At 48.5% G+C, this 17,059-nt stretch overlaps 1 protein-coding gene across 1 annotated transcript in view; it reads left to right on the top strand.

Annotated features, from left to right (window-relative positions):
- Positions 1–16,839, top strand: part of MEX3A (mex-3 RNA binding family member A) — a 36,317-nt gene extending 19,478 nt beyond the window's left edge. Inside the window, exon 2 of the mRNA XM_077463363.1 lies at positions 15,508–16,839. Within this exon, the coding sequence (XP_077319489.1) occupies positions 15,508–16,583 (1,076 nt within the window). The 3' untranslated portion in view covers positions 16,584–16,839. The remainder of the gene's footprint in view (positions 1–15,507) is intronic.
- The last annotated feature ends 220 nt before the right edge of the window (positions 16,840–17,059 follow it).

The raw sequence follows: 17,059 nt of genomic DNA on the forward strand, positions 1-17,059 counted from the left end.
CAGGAAATTTACACTGTTATACAAGGCCTAGTAGCCCACGTTTAATAAATGAACAAAAAAAAAAAAACAGTCCATAAATCCACTAAGGAATCCCACACAGGGGTTTACACGTCATTCAAACAAAACTGAAAATGCAAGCCCACCTGGCTACTCTTGAACAGCCCTGCTGTTATAGGTACTGGTAACTCAAACCACCAGATCCTCCAGGCCCATGGTCTTGGGTGCACACCACTTTGGGCTCCTTTTTAAAGCTTCAAGCTCCTCAATGCATACAGCTTCTCGCCCCTTGGACGCACATAGCTTTGAAGCCCTTGGACGCACATAGCATCTATCCTCACACAGACACTCGCTAGAAGCCACTGCTCCAACTCCACCTTCCTTTTTCTTCTGCTCTCACAATCCCCTCGTTATATGGGCTGTGTGCACCTGGGCACACACCCTGCTGGCTGTCCACAAGACCCGGACACAGGGTTGGAGATCCCGTCCCACCCAAGACTCTGAACGATCTCCAAACTACAGAGCCCCTTTCAGAAATGGCAAGGTCCAGAGAAAACTGCCGGAGCGGTTTTCTCTGTTTCAAATCTACGCTCTGTAGCTTGGCAATATAAATTTACTAACCTAATGTCAGGCCCGGTGGTGACATCGCTGGGTCTCTGTGCTTCTATTTGCAATGCAGGCAGATTATGGCTGGTGGGAGGGGCACCTGCAGGGGGCGCTGTACACGGCTTCCTGAAAACATCCCAGCACCCGGCCTCAGTAGTACTCCTCTCAAGAGCCCTCAGTCCTGATGCCAGCAGCGGGAGGAGTTACGCAAATATCAGGATGCCTCGATGGGCGAGTGTCAGTCTGGAGGTGTGGGCTCTAGGTAATGATCACATGTGACGCTGAACCTCCATGATTGAAGTGCAATCCAATGAATGAAAGGGCGGGGCCAGGAAGAGTCACGCCTGGGGGGGGGGGGGACTCATAGGTGCTCAACCTGTGGCCCTCCAGCTGTTGCAGAACTACAAGTGCCATGAGGCATTGCAAGCTTGACCATTACAAGCATGGCTCAGAAAGACAGGCATGGTGGGACTTGCAGTTCCGCAACAGCTGAAGGACCGCAGGTTGAGCACCCATGACGTCATCCAGACAGGAAATGAGGCAGGGCTCTATCTGACTTGCCGCAGCTTCTAATGCACATTGTGAGAAGCCCGCAGTGTGCAGCAGAAGCCGTTTTTTTTTGTTTTGGGAGGGGGTCCTGGACAACTGGGCAGAACTGAAGGGAAGGGCAGAGCTCGGCATCAAGAAACCTAGAAGTTCCACCATTCGTTCACCCTGCAGAAATCTGCAAACATGAATAATATATGAAGGTGGGAAGAGAAAGGGACAGCTCCCTTAAGAGATGATGGAGAGATTTAGAATCGGGGGGGTCGTCATATGATAACCCCCCCCCTTCCCCCAGCCGAATGTATAAGTTACTAATCGGGGCTTGCGATCTGCGGCATATGTTGTTGTTGACACTCTGCGGACGCCAGTCCCTGGCCGGCATGTGTCACATATGTGCGCCGCATCGGGACAAGGGTGGGGTGGGGACACCGCATGTGGCCAGTCAGGCCTGGGACCCATCAGACAGGACTGAGCAAGATTCTAAGAAATCCTTTGTGGCGGTTCCAGCCCCCCCCCCCTGCTCACCCTCCCCGGAGAATGAGGCCTTTTCACAAGAGATTACTCCAGCCGCTCAAAACTCTCAGACCGTCGCCTGTTAACCAGTTCCTGGCCTGGCCGGGTCCCCCCCCTCCGGCGGCCTGCTTGGCCAAAACCAGGCAGAGTGCCTCGCCGCTCACGCAGGGTTAAGTCAAACGTGAGAAGACGGGTCAAATAGGCAAAAAAAAATGTATTGTACATTTGCTCCCCGAAAGTAAAAAAAAAAGAAAAGCACTTCGTAGAATTATTTTTTTCTTCCATTTGGCGTGAAAGAAAAAGCGTCCATTTTGTCTGGGAGCCGTTTGTCCGCGCACAGCCCGGGCGTAAGGCGCCGAGGTGGGAGGGACCCCCGTGTAAAGAACGAAGTCGTAATTGTCTTAAAACGGTCAAAAGAGGGCCAATTAACGCTTCAACCTCTCTTCCTTGCAGGGGTGGAGGGGGTAAGGCCCAACCTAGTGCCCGACACCCTCCTAGGCTATGCGTCTATACCCCGCCTCGCTTACCGCCCTGATGATGCAACTCATGAAGGGTGGCGAAAACTCCAACTGCATTATGGGTGCTGACCGCTCGCTTAGGTTAGTCGTAAAGCTGGAGTATTGGGGCACTCGGAAAAGTGTTACACAAAGTGTTAGCTCAGTGGGGATCACCCTTAAATTATTATGGGCTTTGTAGAGCTGGTGGGGGGGCACCTCCTAAATGCCGGGGGGAAGGTATATACAAAATTCCCCCCACCCCGGAAAGGTGACTTTAATTTACCAGGCTGGACAAAGATACTGAAATATTGGTTCAGCATGGACGGACCGTTTTAGGGCGGAGCCGAGAGTCTACTTAGGTAGGACTAAAGGCCCATTCGCTCCATCTCACGATAAATGCACTGGTGCCATGTAATGTGCCTGGTGTGGTCAGGTATCTTACTGCAACCTATGGCATCGCATGCTACGTTTCTAAATGGCATCTCTTAATGGACGGATCTGCGTTGCACCATTTCGACCGGATCACATAGATGTGCAAAACCCGACGTATGGGCCAGGGTCGGCCTGCAGTATCCTCCAATGGGTTTGCTGGACAGGAAGTCAGCTGTGCGTGGGAGAAGGTCTTCCCTTTATGGACGGAACCTGGAATATTATTGGTTGGTGTGTTATAGGAACATTCTAGGACCTTCCAGCTGGCTGGCCAGGTGCATTGTATCTATAAAAAAGTTGGGGGGTTTAGAGGGTGAGCATGGGGGGACTGTTGGAAAATGTTTAGTTTCTGATTTGAAAACGTTGTGATCCTTGGTGTCCTGGTGAGCTCTAGGCAACTTAAAAAATTCATGAACTTCCAACGATTATAAATTCTAGGATTATCTTTCTTTTTATTTTTTATTATTATTATTATATATAGGATTTGTGGTATATTGCAGATGTTAGGACACAGATGCATTGTTACATATAGTCATTATTGTTGGTCTTCTTCATCAAGACGCCATTTTTCTTGTGAGATTATTTTTTTTGTAACGATGCTCCTTTTTATTCAAGGGGGACAAAAACGGGAACAGCAAAACATTCACTATCCAATAGGATGTGTGTGTCTCTTCTGACACGAAGTTGCGGTAATAACAATTATACCTTTTTTTTTTTTTTTTTCTTCCAAATATTTGGAAGACTCCATAACGATCTCCTAGTAAGATCTTGGGTTCAGCTGATACTGAGTGGCCCACCCCCCTGACGACGTCCTTTGCGACGAAACACGTTGGGGGGGGCGACGTCATCACGCAAGTGATTGGTTGAGTGGTACAGAGTCCAGGCAGCCCATAATAAATCCTACATATATCTATTACCTGCACTGTGAAGCTGGTCTGTTGTGTGTGTGTGTGTGTGTGTATAAGTTTTATGACATTTTTTTTTTTTTTATGTGGTTTTACACTATGGGGGTTGCTTCCTGGGTTTTATCTCTGAGCGTCATGGCGGCTGTTTGTCTGGAGTGGTGCTGATCCATCAGCTGGGGGTTAGCCGTATTAACCCTAAAAGCGCTGTTTAACCATTTGCTATGATGGTCATGGACATCTGGTAGGCAAGGCAGCTGATTCCTCTCGACTTTATTTTTTTATTTTTTTATACCAGTACAGTTTTTAGGACCCTGTATCTGGGAAAGGAAGGTACAGAGTCTCTCGCCTTTTTCCACTGGTAAATAGGAACTTTGTCTGGACACGGGGTTTGCTCCATTATGGGATTGATGAAGGATTCAGATTTCTGTTGGATATTTTCCTTATACTGGTGACCTTAACGGGCAATGGACATCTTTTTTGGTTTTATGGGACTTTTATACTTTTCTTGAGCTTTTTCTGGCCAGTTTTATAAATTTCTGTACATATATTTTTTTTTTGTGTGTGTGTGTGTGTTTGTGTTTTTTTATTATTATTATTATTTATTTTTTTCACAAATAATTTTATGTTTGTTTTTGAGGATACATGTTTATTACATGTTGTTATAGTTGTGGTATGTGGTATAGCACTACACTATTGTACACATATTTTGCTCTGGGTTTAGTATCGCAAGCTATTTTTGATGTCTGCAGCTATGGGTAGAGAGGTTATACCTAAGCGCAGAGATATTTTTAATTTTATTTCTGTATTAGCTGATACTGATCTACAGTCATAAAGTGGGCGGAAGGTTGCCCGGCCGAAACGCGTTAGCCATTGTCATGCTTCGAACGCAAGCCGAAAGGTTTAATAAAAGAAGCACAGAAGATCAGAGACTGACTGCCGACTCGCATTTGGATGGCTGCGTGGCTAACGGGAGCCTGAGCGCCCATCGGTGTCCCCTGTTGGGAGTATGGCGGGGAGGAGGTTAAACGCTTCAGTTTATTCAGTAGGAGGATTATCTTCTGTACCATGAGGAGGTGACAAGAGTTTGGGATGTAACTCGCGGGTCCAAAATTTTAGGAGAATTTTTGTGGATGTCCCCTAGCTTCGTGTTTGATATTTTAGTACAGGAGGGGGCCTTATTATTCAGCATTACCCATTTTTTCTCATTTAGTGGTGTATGTACATTTCCAGTGAAGTGCAATCCATTGTCTAGCCTAGGAAAAAGGAGTTTTAGGCTGGCCAAACATGACTACAGTTTCGTCCAAATCCTAAGCCATCGGCCCATGGGTGGTCCTGTCTGCACCATCCAGCTCAACAAACCAATTGAATAATTTTAAAGGAGCGGAATTGTCGGCCAGTCGGAGGCAGTAACTGTTCGGGTATTCAAGTAATTGCTCATGGCGACAGATGAGCTTTCTCCATCTGTGCTCTTCAGCGGGGATGAAGGAACCGCTTGGATTTCTCTTGTGAACGTTTTTAAGCATGATCCCAACCGTCTTTTCACCTCTTCCCACACTCCTGCATACCTCTGTTGGGCTAAATATGTATTCCCTAGTCTTCGGGATTTGGGATTTTCTTAACAATTTGGCACACTGGTCGCATCTTTTCAAACTCAATTTGAACAATTATTTGTAGAATTTTAATTTTGGCAAACCATCAGTAGTTTTATCGCTCCCACTGTCTACAGCAGCCTTTCTCAACAAGGGTTCCTCCATAAGTTGCTATGGGTTCCTTCAGCATTTTCTGCCTTGGATAGTTTACCACTGACACCAATTACATTTTGAGATGTTTGTAAGAGGGGCATTATTATTATTATTATTCAGGATTTATATAGCGCCAACAGTTTGCGCAGCTCTTTACAATATGAGGGCAGACAGTACACTTGCAATACAAATCAATACAGGAGGGATCAGAGGGCCCTGCTCGTTAGAGTTTACAATCTAGAAGGGATTATTCCCACTGATCACCAATGTGAGAAGGCTACTTATCTATTGGCCACCAATGTAAGGAGCCTACTTCTCTATTGGCCACCAGTGTAAGGAGGCTACTTCTCTATTGGCCGCCAGTGTAAGGAGACTACTTCTCTATTGGCCGCCAGTGTAAGGAGACTACTTCTCTATTGGCCGCCAGTGTAAGGAGACTACTTCTCTATTGGCCGCCAATGTTAGGAGGCTACTTCTCTATTGGCCGCCAATGTTAGGAGGCTACTTCTCCATTGACCGCCAATGTTAGGAGGCTACTTCTCCATTGACCGCCAATGTTAGGAGGCTACTTCTCCATTGACCGCCAATGTTAGGAGGCTACTTCTCCATTGACCGCCAATGTTAGGAGGCTACTTCTCCATTGACCGCCAATGTTAGGAGGCTACTTCTCCATTGACCGCCAATGTTAGGAGGCTACTTCTCCATTGACTGCCAGTCTAAGGAGGCTTCTTCTCCTCCCATTGACCCGCCAATGCAAGGAGGCTGCTTCATACAAGGAGGCCGCTTCTCCTCCCGTTGACCCGCCAATGCAAGGAGGCCGCTTCTCCTCCCGTTGACCCGCCAATGCAAGGAGGCCGCTTCTCCTCCCGTTGACCCGCCAATGCAAGGAGGCCGCTTCTCCTCCCGTTGACCCGCCAATGCAAGGAGGCCGCTTCTCCTCCCGTTGACCCGCCAATGCAAGGAGGCCGCTTCTCCTCCCGTTGACCCTCCAATGCAAGGAGGCCGCTTCTCCTCCCGTTGACCCTCCAATGCAAGGAGGCCGCTTCTCCTCCCGTTGACCCGCCAATGCAAGGAGGCTACTTCTCCATTGACTGCCAGTCTAAGGAGGCTTCTTCTCCTCCCATTGACCCGCCAATGCAAGGAGGCTGCTTCATACAAGGAGGCCGCTTCTCCTCCCGTTGACCCGCCAATGCAAGGAGGCCGCTTCTCCTCCCGTTGACCCGCCAATGCAAGGAGGCCGCTTCTCCTCCCGTTGACCCGCCAATGCAAGGAGGCCGCTTCTCTTCCCGTTGACCCGCCAATGCAAGGAGGCCGCTTCTCTTCCCGTTGACCCGCCAATGCAAGGAGGCCGCTTCTCCACACGTTGACCCGCCAATGCAAGGAGGCCGCTTCTCCTCCCGTTGACCCGCCAATGAAAGGAGGCGGCTTCTCCTCCCGTTGACCCGCCAATGCAAGGAGGCCGCTTCTCCTCCCGTTGACCCGCCAATGCAAGGAGGCCGCTTCTCCTCCCGTTGACCCGCCAATGCAAGGAGGCCGCTTCTCCTCCCGTTGACCCGCCAATGCAAGGAGGCCGCTTCTCCCGTTGACCCGCCAATGCAAGGAGGCCGCTTCTCCTCCCGTTGACCCGCCAATGCAAGGAGGCCGCTTCTCCTCCCGTTGACCCGCCAATGCAAGGAGGCCGCTTCTCCTCCCGTTGACCCGCCAATGCAAGGAGGCCGCTTCTCCTCCCGTTGACCCGCCAATGCAAGGAGGCCGCTTCTCCTCCCGTTGACCCGCCAATGCAAGGAGGCCGCTTCTCCTCCCGTTGACCCGCCAATGCAAGGAGGCCGCTTCTCCTCCCGTTGACCCGCCAATGCAAGGAGGCCGCTTCTCCTCCCGTTGACCCGCCACTGTAAGGAGGCCGCTTCTCCTCCCGTTGACTGGCCAATGTAAGGAGGCCCCCGCTGTTTTCATGGCCTGTGCTTCTATTTTGGCCATTATTCTAATTATTATTGCTGCAAAGAAAAAGTGTTTTTTCGCAGCCCTGGGTGTCAAATATGTGCAGTACTCCACATTTCTTATTTTTCATTTCTATATCCTCAACTTGATGTTCACACTAATGTCCCATAAGCTGGATATATAATTATTGGCAGGTGTTCCCCAAGAACCAAAGGGGTTCTTCACTGCTAAACCGTTTGAGAGGCTGATCTACAGCCTAATCCGGTAGGATATTCAGAAGATGAAGAGCATTGCCAACATTAGGGGGATATCAAAGAGATTGGAAATCTGCAATTTGTGACCAGAATGGCCTAAGTTTAGGGCCACCCCTCTTGAGGAACCCCCCCCCCCCCCCATGTTCTTTAATGATAGCACTTTAGATGAAGGTTGTTCTTTCCCTTCCGATTAAAACCTCACAGCTGTATAGTCAGTGGAGTCAAAGTTCTTCATTTGACTCATTTTTGTCTCTGGAGGAAATTGCTGTAGGTAAATAAGTTTAAAGACCCTCGTTCCTCACCATCGTTGAGACCTCTTTACCCCACCTTCGCTCCTCGAGTCTCCCATTTTTGTCATAAAGTAACTCTTCTATATAATCCATCGTGGCCTAAAAGTGGGGGTAGGCACTAAGAAAATCGGACAAAGGGTCGCCCAATTTTTCCACGAAGGGCCGTATCGTGATGTAATTGACAATGGTAATGACTTTTACAAAAGTTCTCGAACAACAAAGCCAAACGTTTCTTTCTTGTGTGTGATTTCTATGTCTTGCCACCTTCTTCTTGGTAATTTTTTGCTTCTGATGATGCACAATTTTTCTCTTTTCGATTCTTTTTGTACGATTACTGTGCACATTGAACGAAAATTGGATGTGTTCATGTATGATAAAATAATTCTAGCTTACGCCTGTGGGGTTTTTTTTTTTTTTTTCTGAACAGTCGGAATCGGATACTGTTCTAACGATCAGATAATCGGCTGATTGTTCCTCGTACAGACTTTTTCTTACAATTTTCTGATTGTGCGTACCCAGCTTAATTCAGCAGGCTTTTCATAGTAGACCAGAAGCAGGGTTCGCTTGCCTGCTTAAAGGTGAACGAACTGCACCCCTGAGCTTTGCCTGTACTTCTCCTCCTATGGATCACAGGAGTGCAGTTTTTTCTGCACTCCTGCGACCTGTTTTCAGCAGACAGCGGGCTGAAGCTCGCTGTCGGCTGACGTCATAGAGCCGGTCCAGGCTCGGGAAAGATCGTGAGCATATGGTCGGGATCTGCCCACATGCCCGTACCAGCACCTTGGCTCAACCTCTCAGCGAGCTGCTGGGAGCCGGAGCCAGGCCACTCCCGCCCCTTCCACAGCCCAGCTCTCCAGTGAGCACGGGAGGGCAGAGTAGAGAGCCGGTGACTGGCGGTCACCAGCTCTCTGCACAGGAAGCTCTGAGAACCAAGTGATCGGTGGTGTTTGATCGCTCATGTTTTCAGCCTTAGAGACACCGGGGGACAGATGCAGCATCAGACCGATCCACCTAGGTAAGTATAATTCCAAAAAAAGGATGGCCCTTCCATGATGTGTCTTATGCACAACTACTCGAATACTCGAACCGTGACTGCATTTCATAGGATCTCAGCCCCCATCCCCTCTCTGTCTCCTCGTTGGCTTACTGGCTATGATTGACATGACTCCCACTGCTGTCTCAGCCAATGAAGGGGGGAGAGCTGAGGCTCTTGTACAAATTGCTGCACAGCACATGCATGAAGGTAAAAGAACTTGTGCCTTTTTAGAACCTCTTTAAAGTGGTTGTGTACCGAGTCACTTCACTGGGGTACACAACAGAGATGAAAACAAAGCCTCCTGCATAAGTTCTCCCTGTTTACCCACAGCAACAAATCCTCTTCCATAAGTTGTACCTGTTTATCTGCAGTCCAGTGGTCATCAACCCTGTCCTCAGGGCCCACAAACAGGCCAGGTTTACAAGATAACTAAAATACATCACAAGTGATGTCATTTGCTGCTCAGTGATTGCAGTATTCTAATCTGCATCTCCCCGAGGTAATACATAAAAAAGGGCCCTGAGGACAGGGTTGATGACCACTGCTCTGGTCTGTACAGCCTTCTAAAACACACACGACAAAGGCTTTTTTTTTTCCCCCTCAGCTCCAGAAGCCGGGGGGGGGGGGGGCATCTGATTTCACACGCTGCACAGTACAGAGGAGAGCTGAGTGTAATCTGAGACTGGAGTGGAGGGGAAAAGGACTCGTTGGGTTCTAGACCAGGGATATGCAATTAGCGGACCTCCAGCTGTTGCAAAAACGACAAGTCCCATCATGCCTCTGGGTGTCCTGCTTGTGGCTGTCAGAGTCTTGCTATGCCTCATGGGACTGCAACAGCTGGAGGTCCGCTATTAGCATATCCCTGCTCTACACAGTCTCCTAGGGAAACGTGCACGACTGAGCTGTGCTGGGGCCTTCTCCTGAGATACTTTTGGCGTCAGGATAACACGTTAGACGTGACTAATGTGGATAGATAAGAGACGGAGAGGAGACAGAAATCACAAAGGGGTGCTTTGGATTGAGACAAGTATACACTACAGAAGGAATATGCCTTGTTCATTTTATCATTTCAGAGGTTTACAAATCAGCGGAGCCCCCCGGTGTTTTTTTTGAAGGACCACCCACGGCTCTTAGTTCAATCGATTTTTCAGCAGGAATTATAAGCCGTCCATGGCCATCTTAAGGGCTTGTTCACACCAACAAAGACCCTGCACAATAAAGTTTCAGCAAGCAAAAAAAAAAGTTTACAGAGTGTTAAATTTTTTATTTATTTTTTGTTGAAACTTTGATGAAATGTCACAAAACGACATTTTATTCAGTTCTGTTGGTTGCGGCGACGTGTGATTCAGTAGATTGCTTATCCAAGGTATTGCCTGCCATAAGTGGGACATGTCCTGCCTTGCCCAAGGTATCTGGTGTGAACGGGTCCAGGTTCCCTTCAGCATGTACAGGCTTTAAACGTTATTTTTTTTATTTTTATTTTTTGCATCCTTTTTTAAAAAAAAAAAAGGTTTTTGGTTGTGGAACTGTAAAACCAGTGGAATCCCTCCACAGACGGCTCCAAGGCTTGGAATTTTCCCATTTAGCGCAATGGGCACTCGAGCCTTTGAAGACCTACGTTGGGGCCTATAAATTCTCAGCGCGTTGGGCTCTTTTGGCCAACTCATCGACGAGGCAAAAACCCTTTGTTTATTTATTTGTTTTGTTTTTTTACCATTCACACCAACAAAACGAGGCAGGCAGCGTTTTATCGCAGCGCGTGTTGGGTTAACAAAAAAAAAGGCAACAAAAACACGCTCTGCACCAAAAATCATGGTAGTGCACCTCACCAGCTCATGCAATCGCATATGATGCACGCGCTGTGGTGTGAACCTTCCCTAAGGTATGTTGGTAGCTGCAGATTGCCGGCAGGGACCCCCCCCCACCAAACGCCAAAAGTGCAAAAAAACAACCAAAACACACCAAAGGAATGTCACCTAAATTTTGACGGTTGAACACTCGCCCTGTATTGCTATTCTGGGACCAGCCTGCCCTATTTTTAGAAGCGGCCGGGGTGGGGGGGGGGTTGGTTTTAAAATTAGCGGTTAAAGTGGGGGGGGGGATAATTTTGGGGGACTTTTTTTTTTTTCCCTCAGACTACGAGCGGTTGCAGCAATTAGTCGCGGTCCTGTTTACCCCCACGTCAAACCGACACGCGTTTGGCTGTCTAATTATTTTGTGAGCCCATGAATGCAGCGTTTGAGAGGGGCGAGTTTATGAGCCTTATTTTATGAGGGTACAAGGACAAGCCATCAGCACATCACCCCCCCCCCCCCCATTTTCTCTTCGACTCTATTAAGAGTTAAAGGGGGGGGGGGAATTGTGACCACCCTTACAATAAAAACCTCGAGGCTTTTAGTAGGCTATTAAAGCAGACTTCATTTCCTAGAGCACGGAGACCCTCGTGAGACGGCCAACAATAAGGGTTTTGTTTGCTCTGCGAGAGACCTAGGTTGGGTTCTGGGTAAGGGGAGGGGGTGATAGGAGATTAATAGCACCCCCATGGGCCGGCTCCTCGCATACACCTTTTTATTAACCATTTTCCTTCCAGGTAGGACACAAAAAAAAAAAGATTTTATTAGAAGGGAGGGGTTAAGTCAGATATAGTCTTGCGTTTTAAACATTGCCTGTAATTCCGCCCATTGCTGAAGGGGGGGGGGGGGGGAATTATTCTTTTAATACCGATCGAAAACTTGTATTGCTTTTTTTTTTTTGAGTGCTGGCAAGCGGCATCTAGGCGATGTTATAGGGTGTTGCATAGACGACAATCCTAACTCCATCCTCCCACAACAGTGAGATTTCCCTGCGGTAGTTTGTGTCTCTGCCCCTCCCACAATGGGGAGATTTCCCGCAGTAGTTTTTTGTCTCTGCCCCTCCCACAGTAATGAGATTTCCTGCAGTAGTTTGTGTCTCTGCCCCTCCCACAATGGGGAGATTTCCTGCAGTAGTTTGTATCTCTGCCCCTCCCACAATGATGAGATTTCCTGCAGTAGTTTGTGTCTCTGCCCCTCCCATAGTGATGAGATTTCCTTCAGTAGTTTGTGTATCTGCCACTCCCACAGTGATGAGATTTCTTGCAGTAGTTTGTGTCTCTGCCCCTCCCACAATGGGGAGATTTTCTGTAGTAGTTTGTGTCTCTGCCCCTCCCATAGTGATGAGATTTCCTGCAGTAGTTTGTGTCTCTGCCCCTCCCACAATGGGGAGATTTCCTGCAGTAGTTTGTATCTCTGCCCCTCCCACAATGATGAGATTTCCTGCAGTAGTTTGTGTCTCTGCCCCTCCCACAATGGGGAGATTTCCTGCAGTAGTTTGTATCTCTGCCCCTCCCACAATGATGAGATTTCCTGCAGTAGTTTGTGTCTCTGCCCCTCCCATAGTGATGAGATTTCCTTCAGTAGTTTGTGTCTCTGCCCCTCCCACAGTGATGAGATTTCCTGCAGTAGTTTGTGTGTCTGCCACTCCCACAGTGATGAGATTTCTTGCAGTAGTTTGTGTCTCTGCCCCTCCCACAATGGGGAGATTTTCTGTAGTAGTTTGTGTCTCTGCCCCTCCCACAGTGATGAGATTTCCTGCAGTAGTTTGTGTCTCTGCCCCTCCCATAGTGATGAGATTTCCTGCAGTAGTTTGTGTCTCTGCCACTCCCACAGTGATGAGATTTCCTGCAGTAGTTTGTGTCTCTGCCACTCCCACAGTGATGAGATTTCCTGCAGTAGTTTGTGTCTCTGCCCCTCCCATAGTGATGAGATTTCTTGCAGTAGTTTGTGTCTCTGCCCCTCCCACAGTGATGAGATTTCCTGCCGTAGTTTGTGTCTCTGCCCCTCCCATAGTGATGAGATTTCTTGCAGTAGTTTGTGTCTCTGCCCCTCCCACAGTGATGAGATTTCCTGCCGTAGTTTGTGTCTCTGCCCCTCCCACAGTGATGAGATTTCCTGCAGTAGTTTGTGTCTCTGCCCCTCCCACAGTGATGAGATTTCCCTGCCGTAGTTTGTGTCTCTGCCCCTCCCACAATAGTGACATCTCCCATTAGGCTGTATCTCTGCCCCTCCCACAATGGTAAGATTCCCTGCAGTGATTTGTCCATGCCCCTCCCACAATGGTGAGATTTCCTGTAGTCGTTTGTCTCTGCCCCTCCCACAAGTTCATAGTGATTCCTATGGTCTTGATTGATCTTTTTCCATGCACACACAGTTATTTCCGAATGGTTGGAATTGTCTATGATTAATGATCTTTGCTGACACATGGCTACCCTTACTGGCATCGCTTTTACCCCCCCCAACTTTCTATATCCATTCTGTCCGATGTGGACCCACTTTTGTGTTCGCTCTCTAGTCTGCACCTTTTTTTCTTTGTTGTTCTGATTTGCCTTTTTGTTGTATGCAATCTTGTGACATGTACTGTATATAACTGACCACGTCTACATAATACAGTCCGAGGGTCAGTGGCTAGAGGAACTTTCTATGATGACTTTGCATGAACATGGATGATTGCTTCCATCTGGAATAGATATTTATACCTCCAGCCTCATCGCAGATAAACGGAGATTGGTAAATCCATCCTGAACGGTTCATTTTCTTTACCCGAGATCTGATGTCTTGAGGCAGTCTGGATGACTCCTCAAGAGCACTCAGCCCTGATGCAAGCAGTGGGAGGAGCTATGCAAATATTAAAATGGCTCGATGCGTGAATGTCAGTCTGGAGGAGTAGGCATTCCCAGGCAGGCCTCATTTTACATAGGCAACGCCCACATGGGGTTATCGGCCTCCATGATTGAAAGAACTGGAATAATAATGTATGAGGGAATGGTTAGATGATGTGGTGGGCTCTGACCAGCTTCTAATGCACATTGTAAGAAGGTCACAGTGTGCAGTGAAATCGGAGTAAGCCATTTCACGTCAGGAGTCGGTACACTTGGAAGGTCAGGTTTAAAAGCGAGCAAGTTTTGGGGTTTTAGATACTTTTTAAAGTGCTAAGAAGAATGATAAATGGTGGAGTGTTCTTCAATCCTTGTGCACCTTGCTTGAGTTCCACAGCGACATCTTTCTCAACCGGGCTCCTGACGAAGCCGGCGTGTCGCGAGAGCCGCTCCCGGTGCAGCGCTACGTGACGCGAGAGCCGCTCCCGGTGCAGCGCTACGTGACGCGAGAGCCGCTTTGCTCCCAGTGCAGCATCGCGAGAAAGGCATCGCTCCCGGTGCAGCGCCACGTGTCGCGAGAGAGGCGTCGCTCCCGGTGCAGCGCCACGTGTCGCGAGAGCCGCAATGCTCCCGGTGCAGCCCCATGTGTCGCGAGAGACGCAACGCTCCCGGTGCAGCCCCACGTGTCGCGAGAGACGCGACCGATGCAGCCCCACGTGTCGCAAGAGCCGTGTCGCTCCCGGTGCAGCATCGCGAGAGCCGCGTCGCTCCCGGTGCAGCGCCACATGTCCCGAGAGAGGCGTCGCCCCCGGTGCAGCGCCACCTGTCGCAAGAGCCGTGTCGCGAGAGCCGCGCTGCGACAGATGCAGCCCCATGTGTCGCGAGAGCCGCATTGCGACCGATGCAGCCCCACGTGTCGCGAGAGCCGCGTCGCGACCGATGCAGCCCCACGTTTCCAGGGAGCCGCGTCCCTTCCAATGAAGCCCCAGGTTTCAAGGGAGCCGCGTCCCTTCCAATGAAGCCCCATGTATCCCGAGAGCCATTTCGGGTCTGAACTACCCACTTCAAATTTGGATTCTTTTTTAAACCCTTTCTGGTTCATTTCAGTCCCATTTTGTTCAATTTGCCCCATATCATATATACTCCTGTCTGCTTTTAGTTTTTTTATTTTTATTTTTTATTTTTCCCTTTTGATCCCACTCTTATTATGTGTGCCTTTTTTGTTTTATTTTTATTTTTTTTCTATTTTGCATTTTATCTTATCTCAAGTGATGGGAATATTACCTGCATGCGTTCTTCGGGGATTTTTTATCGCCGGGCTTCCTTTACTTATAATCCTGTGTATTTGTCATAAGTGTTCTGTTGTGTGTTGGGTTTTTTTTTTTTTTTTAATCCGATCACATTTCAGCCTATCTTGATGTTGGAAGGTCACTTGGCCTTAATGTAACGTAAAGTAGAATTCCAGGCTAAACCTAACCAATCCTAAAGATGTTCCCTCCCCTCCTAACACCTGTGCTGACTAACCTGTGGAAGAAAGCTCTATAAACTTTTCAGCTTTATCTGGTCCAGTCACATGACCCAGCTCCCCTGTGGCAGCTGCAGAGGAGAAGAGGGAGCGCTGAGAAAGGAATGGGGGCTATAGGTAACGTCAATGCTCCAAGACATTCCTAGCCGCTGCAAGGGAAGGGAGAGATCACTCAACAACGGTTAGGAATGCCTGACGTCACAGGCAACCATGTCCCAACCGTTCTCTGCGCTCTTTTCCCCTGCAGCCGCCGCTGGCTGACATAGGGGATCACATGAACAGAAAGGAGGGAACATTTTCAGACTAGTTACGTTTTTAGCTTTGAATTCCACTTTAAGTTGCATTAAGGCCAAGTAACGTCCCATCATCAAGATAGGCTAAAATGTTGCATCCTGCAAATCACATCTTGTCTATAATAAGTTGGAATAATCTGTAGTTATGCAAGTTTTTTTGTTTTATATGTTGGTGCTGAAAGTTATATTTTTGTAGCTTTAGGACTTGCGCTTCTGTTCTAATTTTTTCCTTTTGTCTTTTCTTATTTTTTTCTTAATGTCCAGGTTGCAAAATCAAGGCGTTGAGGGCCAAAACCAATACTTACATTAAGACGCCCGTCCGGGGAGAAGAGCCAGTGTTCATGGTGACCGGACGGCGAGAAGACGTGGCCATGGCAAGACGCGAGATTATTTCGGCGGCAGAACATTTCTCCATGATCAGAGCTTCCCGTAACAAAGCCGGCACTGCCTTCGGCAGCGCCCCGACTCTGCCCGGTCAAGTGACTATCCGAGTGCGAGTCCCGTACAGAGTGGTGGGTTTGGTGGTCGGACCCAAGGGCGCTACCATTAAACGGATCCAACAGCAGACCAACACCTACATCATCACGCCAAGCCGCGACAGAGACCCCGTCTTCGAGATCACGGGGGCCCCAGGAAACGTGGAGCGCGCTCGGGAGGAAATCGAGACGCACATCGCGGTACGCACCGGAAAAATCCTCGAGTACAACAACGAGAATGACTTTCTCTCCAGCAGCCCGGACTCCGGCATGGAAAACCGATACCCGGAAAGCTGGAGGGTGCACGGCACGGCGGGCGGGTGCAAGCCCCTCTCGACCTTCCGTCAGAACAGCCTCGGCTGCATCGGCGACTGCCCGACCGAGCCGGTTTACGAGACACCGAGGCTCAACGATCAAAACGAGTTCAACTACGGTTACCTGTTCCCCAACTACAAGCAAGAGGTGTATTACGGCGTGGCCGAAACCGGAGGTCCTATGTGGGGCGGTCAGGAGAACAACAGCTCCACGCCAAATATTTTCACAAAGCAGCAGCGTTCCGGGAGTAGCGGTACAATCCAGACCAACTCCACGCAACGGTCTCCAGAATCCGGCCTTTCTAGCTTGCCAAGGAGGAGCCAAGGGGAAGCTCTTCAAGGCTTTACCAAGATCAACGCCACTCGGACCTCTGTTTCGGGAAGCCGGGAGTGCATGGTCTGCTTCGAAAGTGAGGTCACAGCTGCACTTGTTCCCTGTGGACACAACCTCTTCTGCATGGAATGCGCCGTCCGCATCTGCGAGCGCAACGAACCCGAATGCCCCGTTTGCCATGCATCTGCCACTCAGGCTATCCGAATATTTTCTTAAGAGACGCAGGGAATATGACTGTGGGTGGGGAAAAAAAGGAGAAAAAAAAAAAAGGGGTGCAGGACTTTGTGGTGCATAGAGGTCAACAACCCAATATTTAAACTTCATCGAAAAATCTTACCGCCAATTAACTTATCAGGAACCTTTTCGATGAGAATGTGGACATGTTTACTGGTTCATGAAAGGGGGGTCACCCTTCCCAAAAATCACAACAGTTTTTCTGGGGAGTTTGTACCCCCTCAAAAAAAATCACTCAGTACCAGATGTACTTTTTTATTTTAATTTTTAAATTTCTTTTATTATTATTATTATTATTTTTTTTTTTTTTTTTTTTTTACACGAGAACATTGGATAAAAGCAGGTTTTCCATCAGATGACACATTGTAGTTGTGGATTAGGAAACATACAAAAAAAAAAAACGTTGAGCGTATAATAAGAACAGAGTTGATTAAAGAGGAACGAAAAATTTTTTGATG

The sequence above is a fragment of the Lithobates pipiens genome, unplaced genomic scaffold (assembly GCF_037356315.1).
Source record: "Lithobates pipiens isolate NorthernLeopardFrog02 unplaced genomic scaffold, aLitPip1_a1.2 Scaffold_30, whole genome shotgun sequence".
Classification (NCBI taxonomy): Eukaryota; Metazoa; Chordata; class Amphibia; order Anura; family Ranidae; genus Lithobates; species Lithobates pipiens.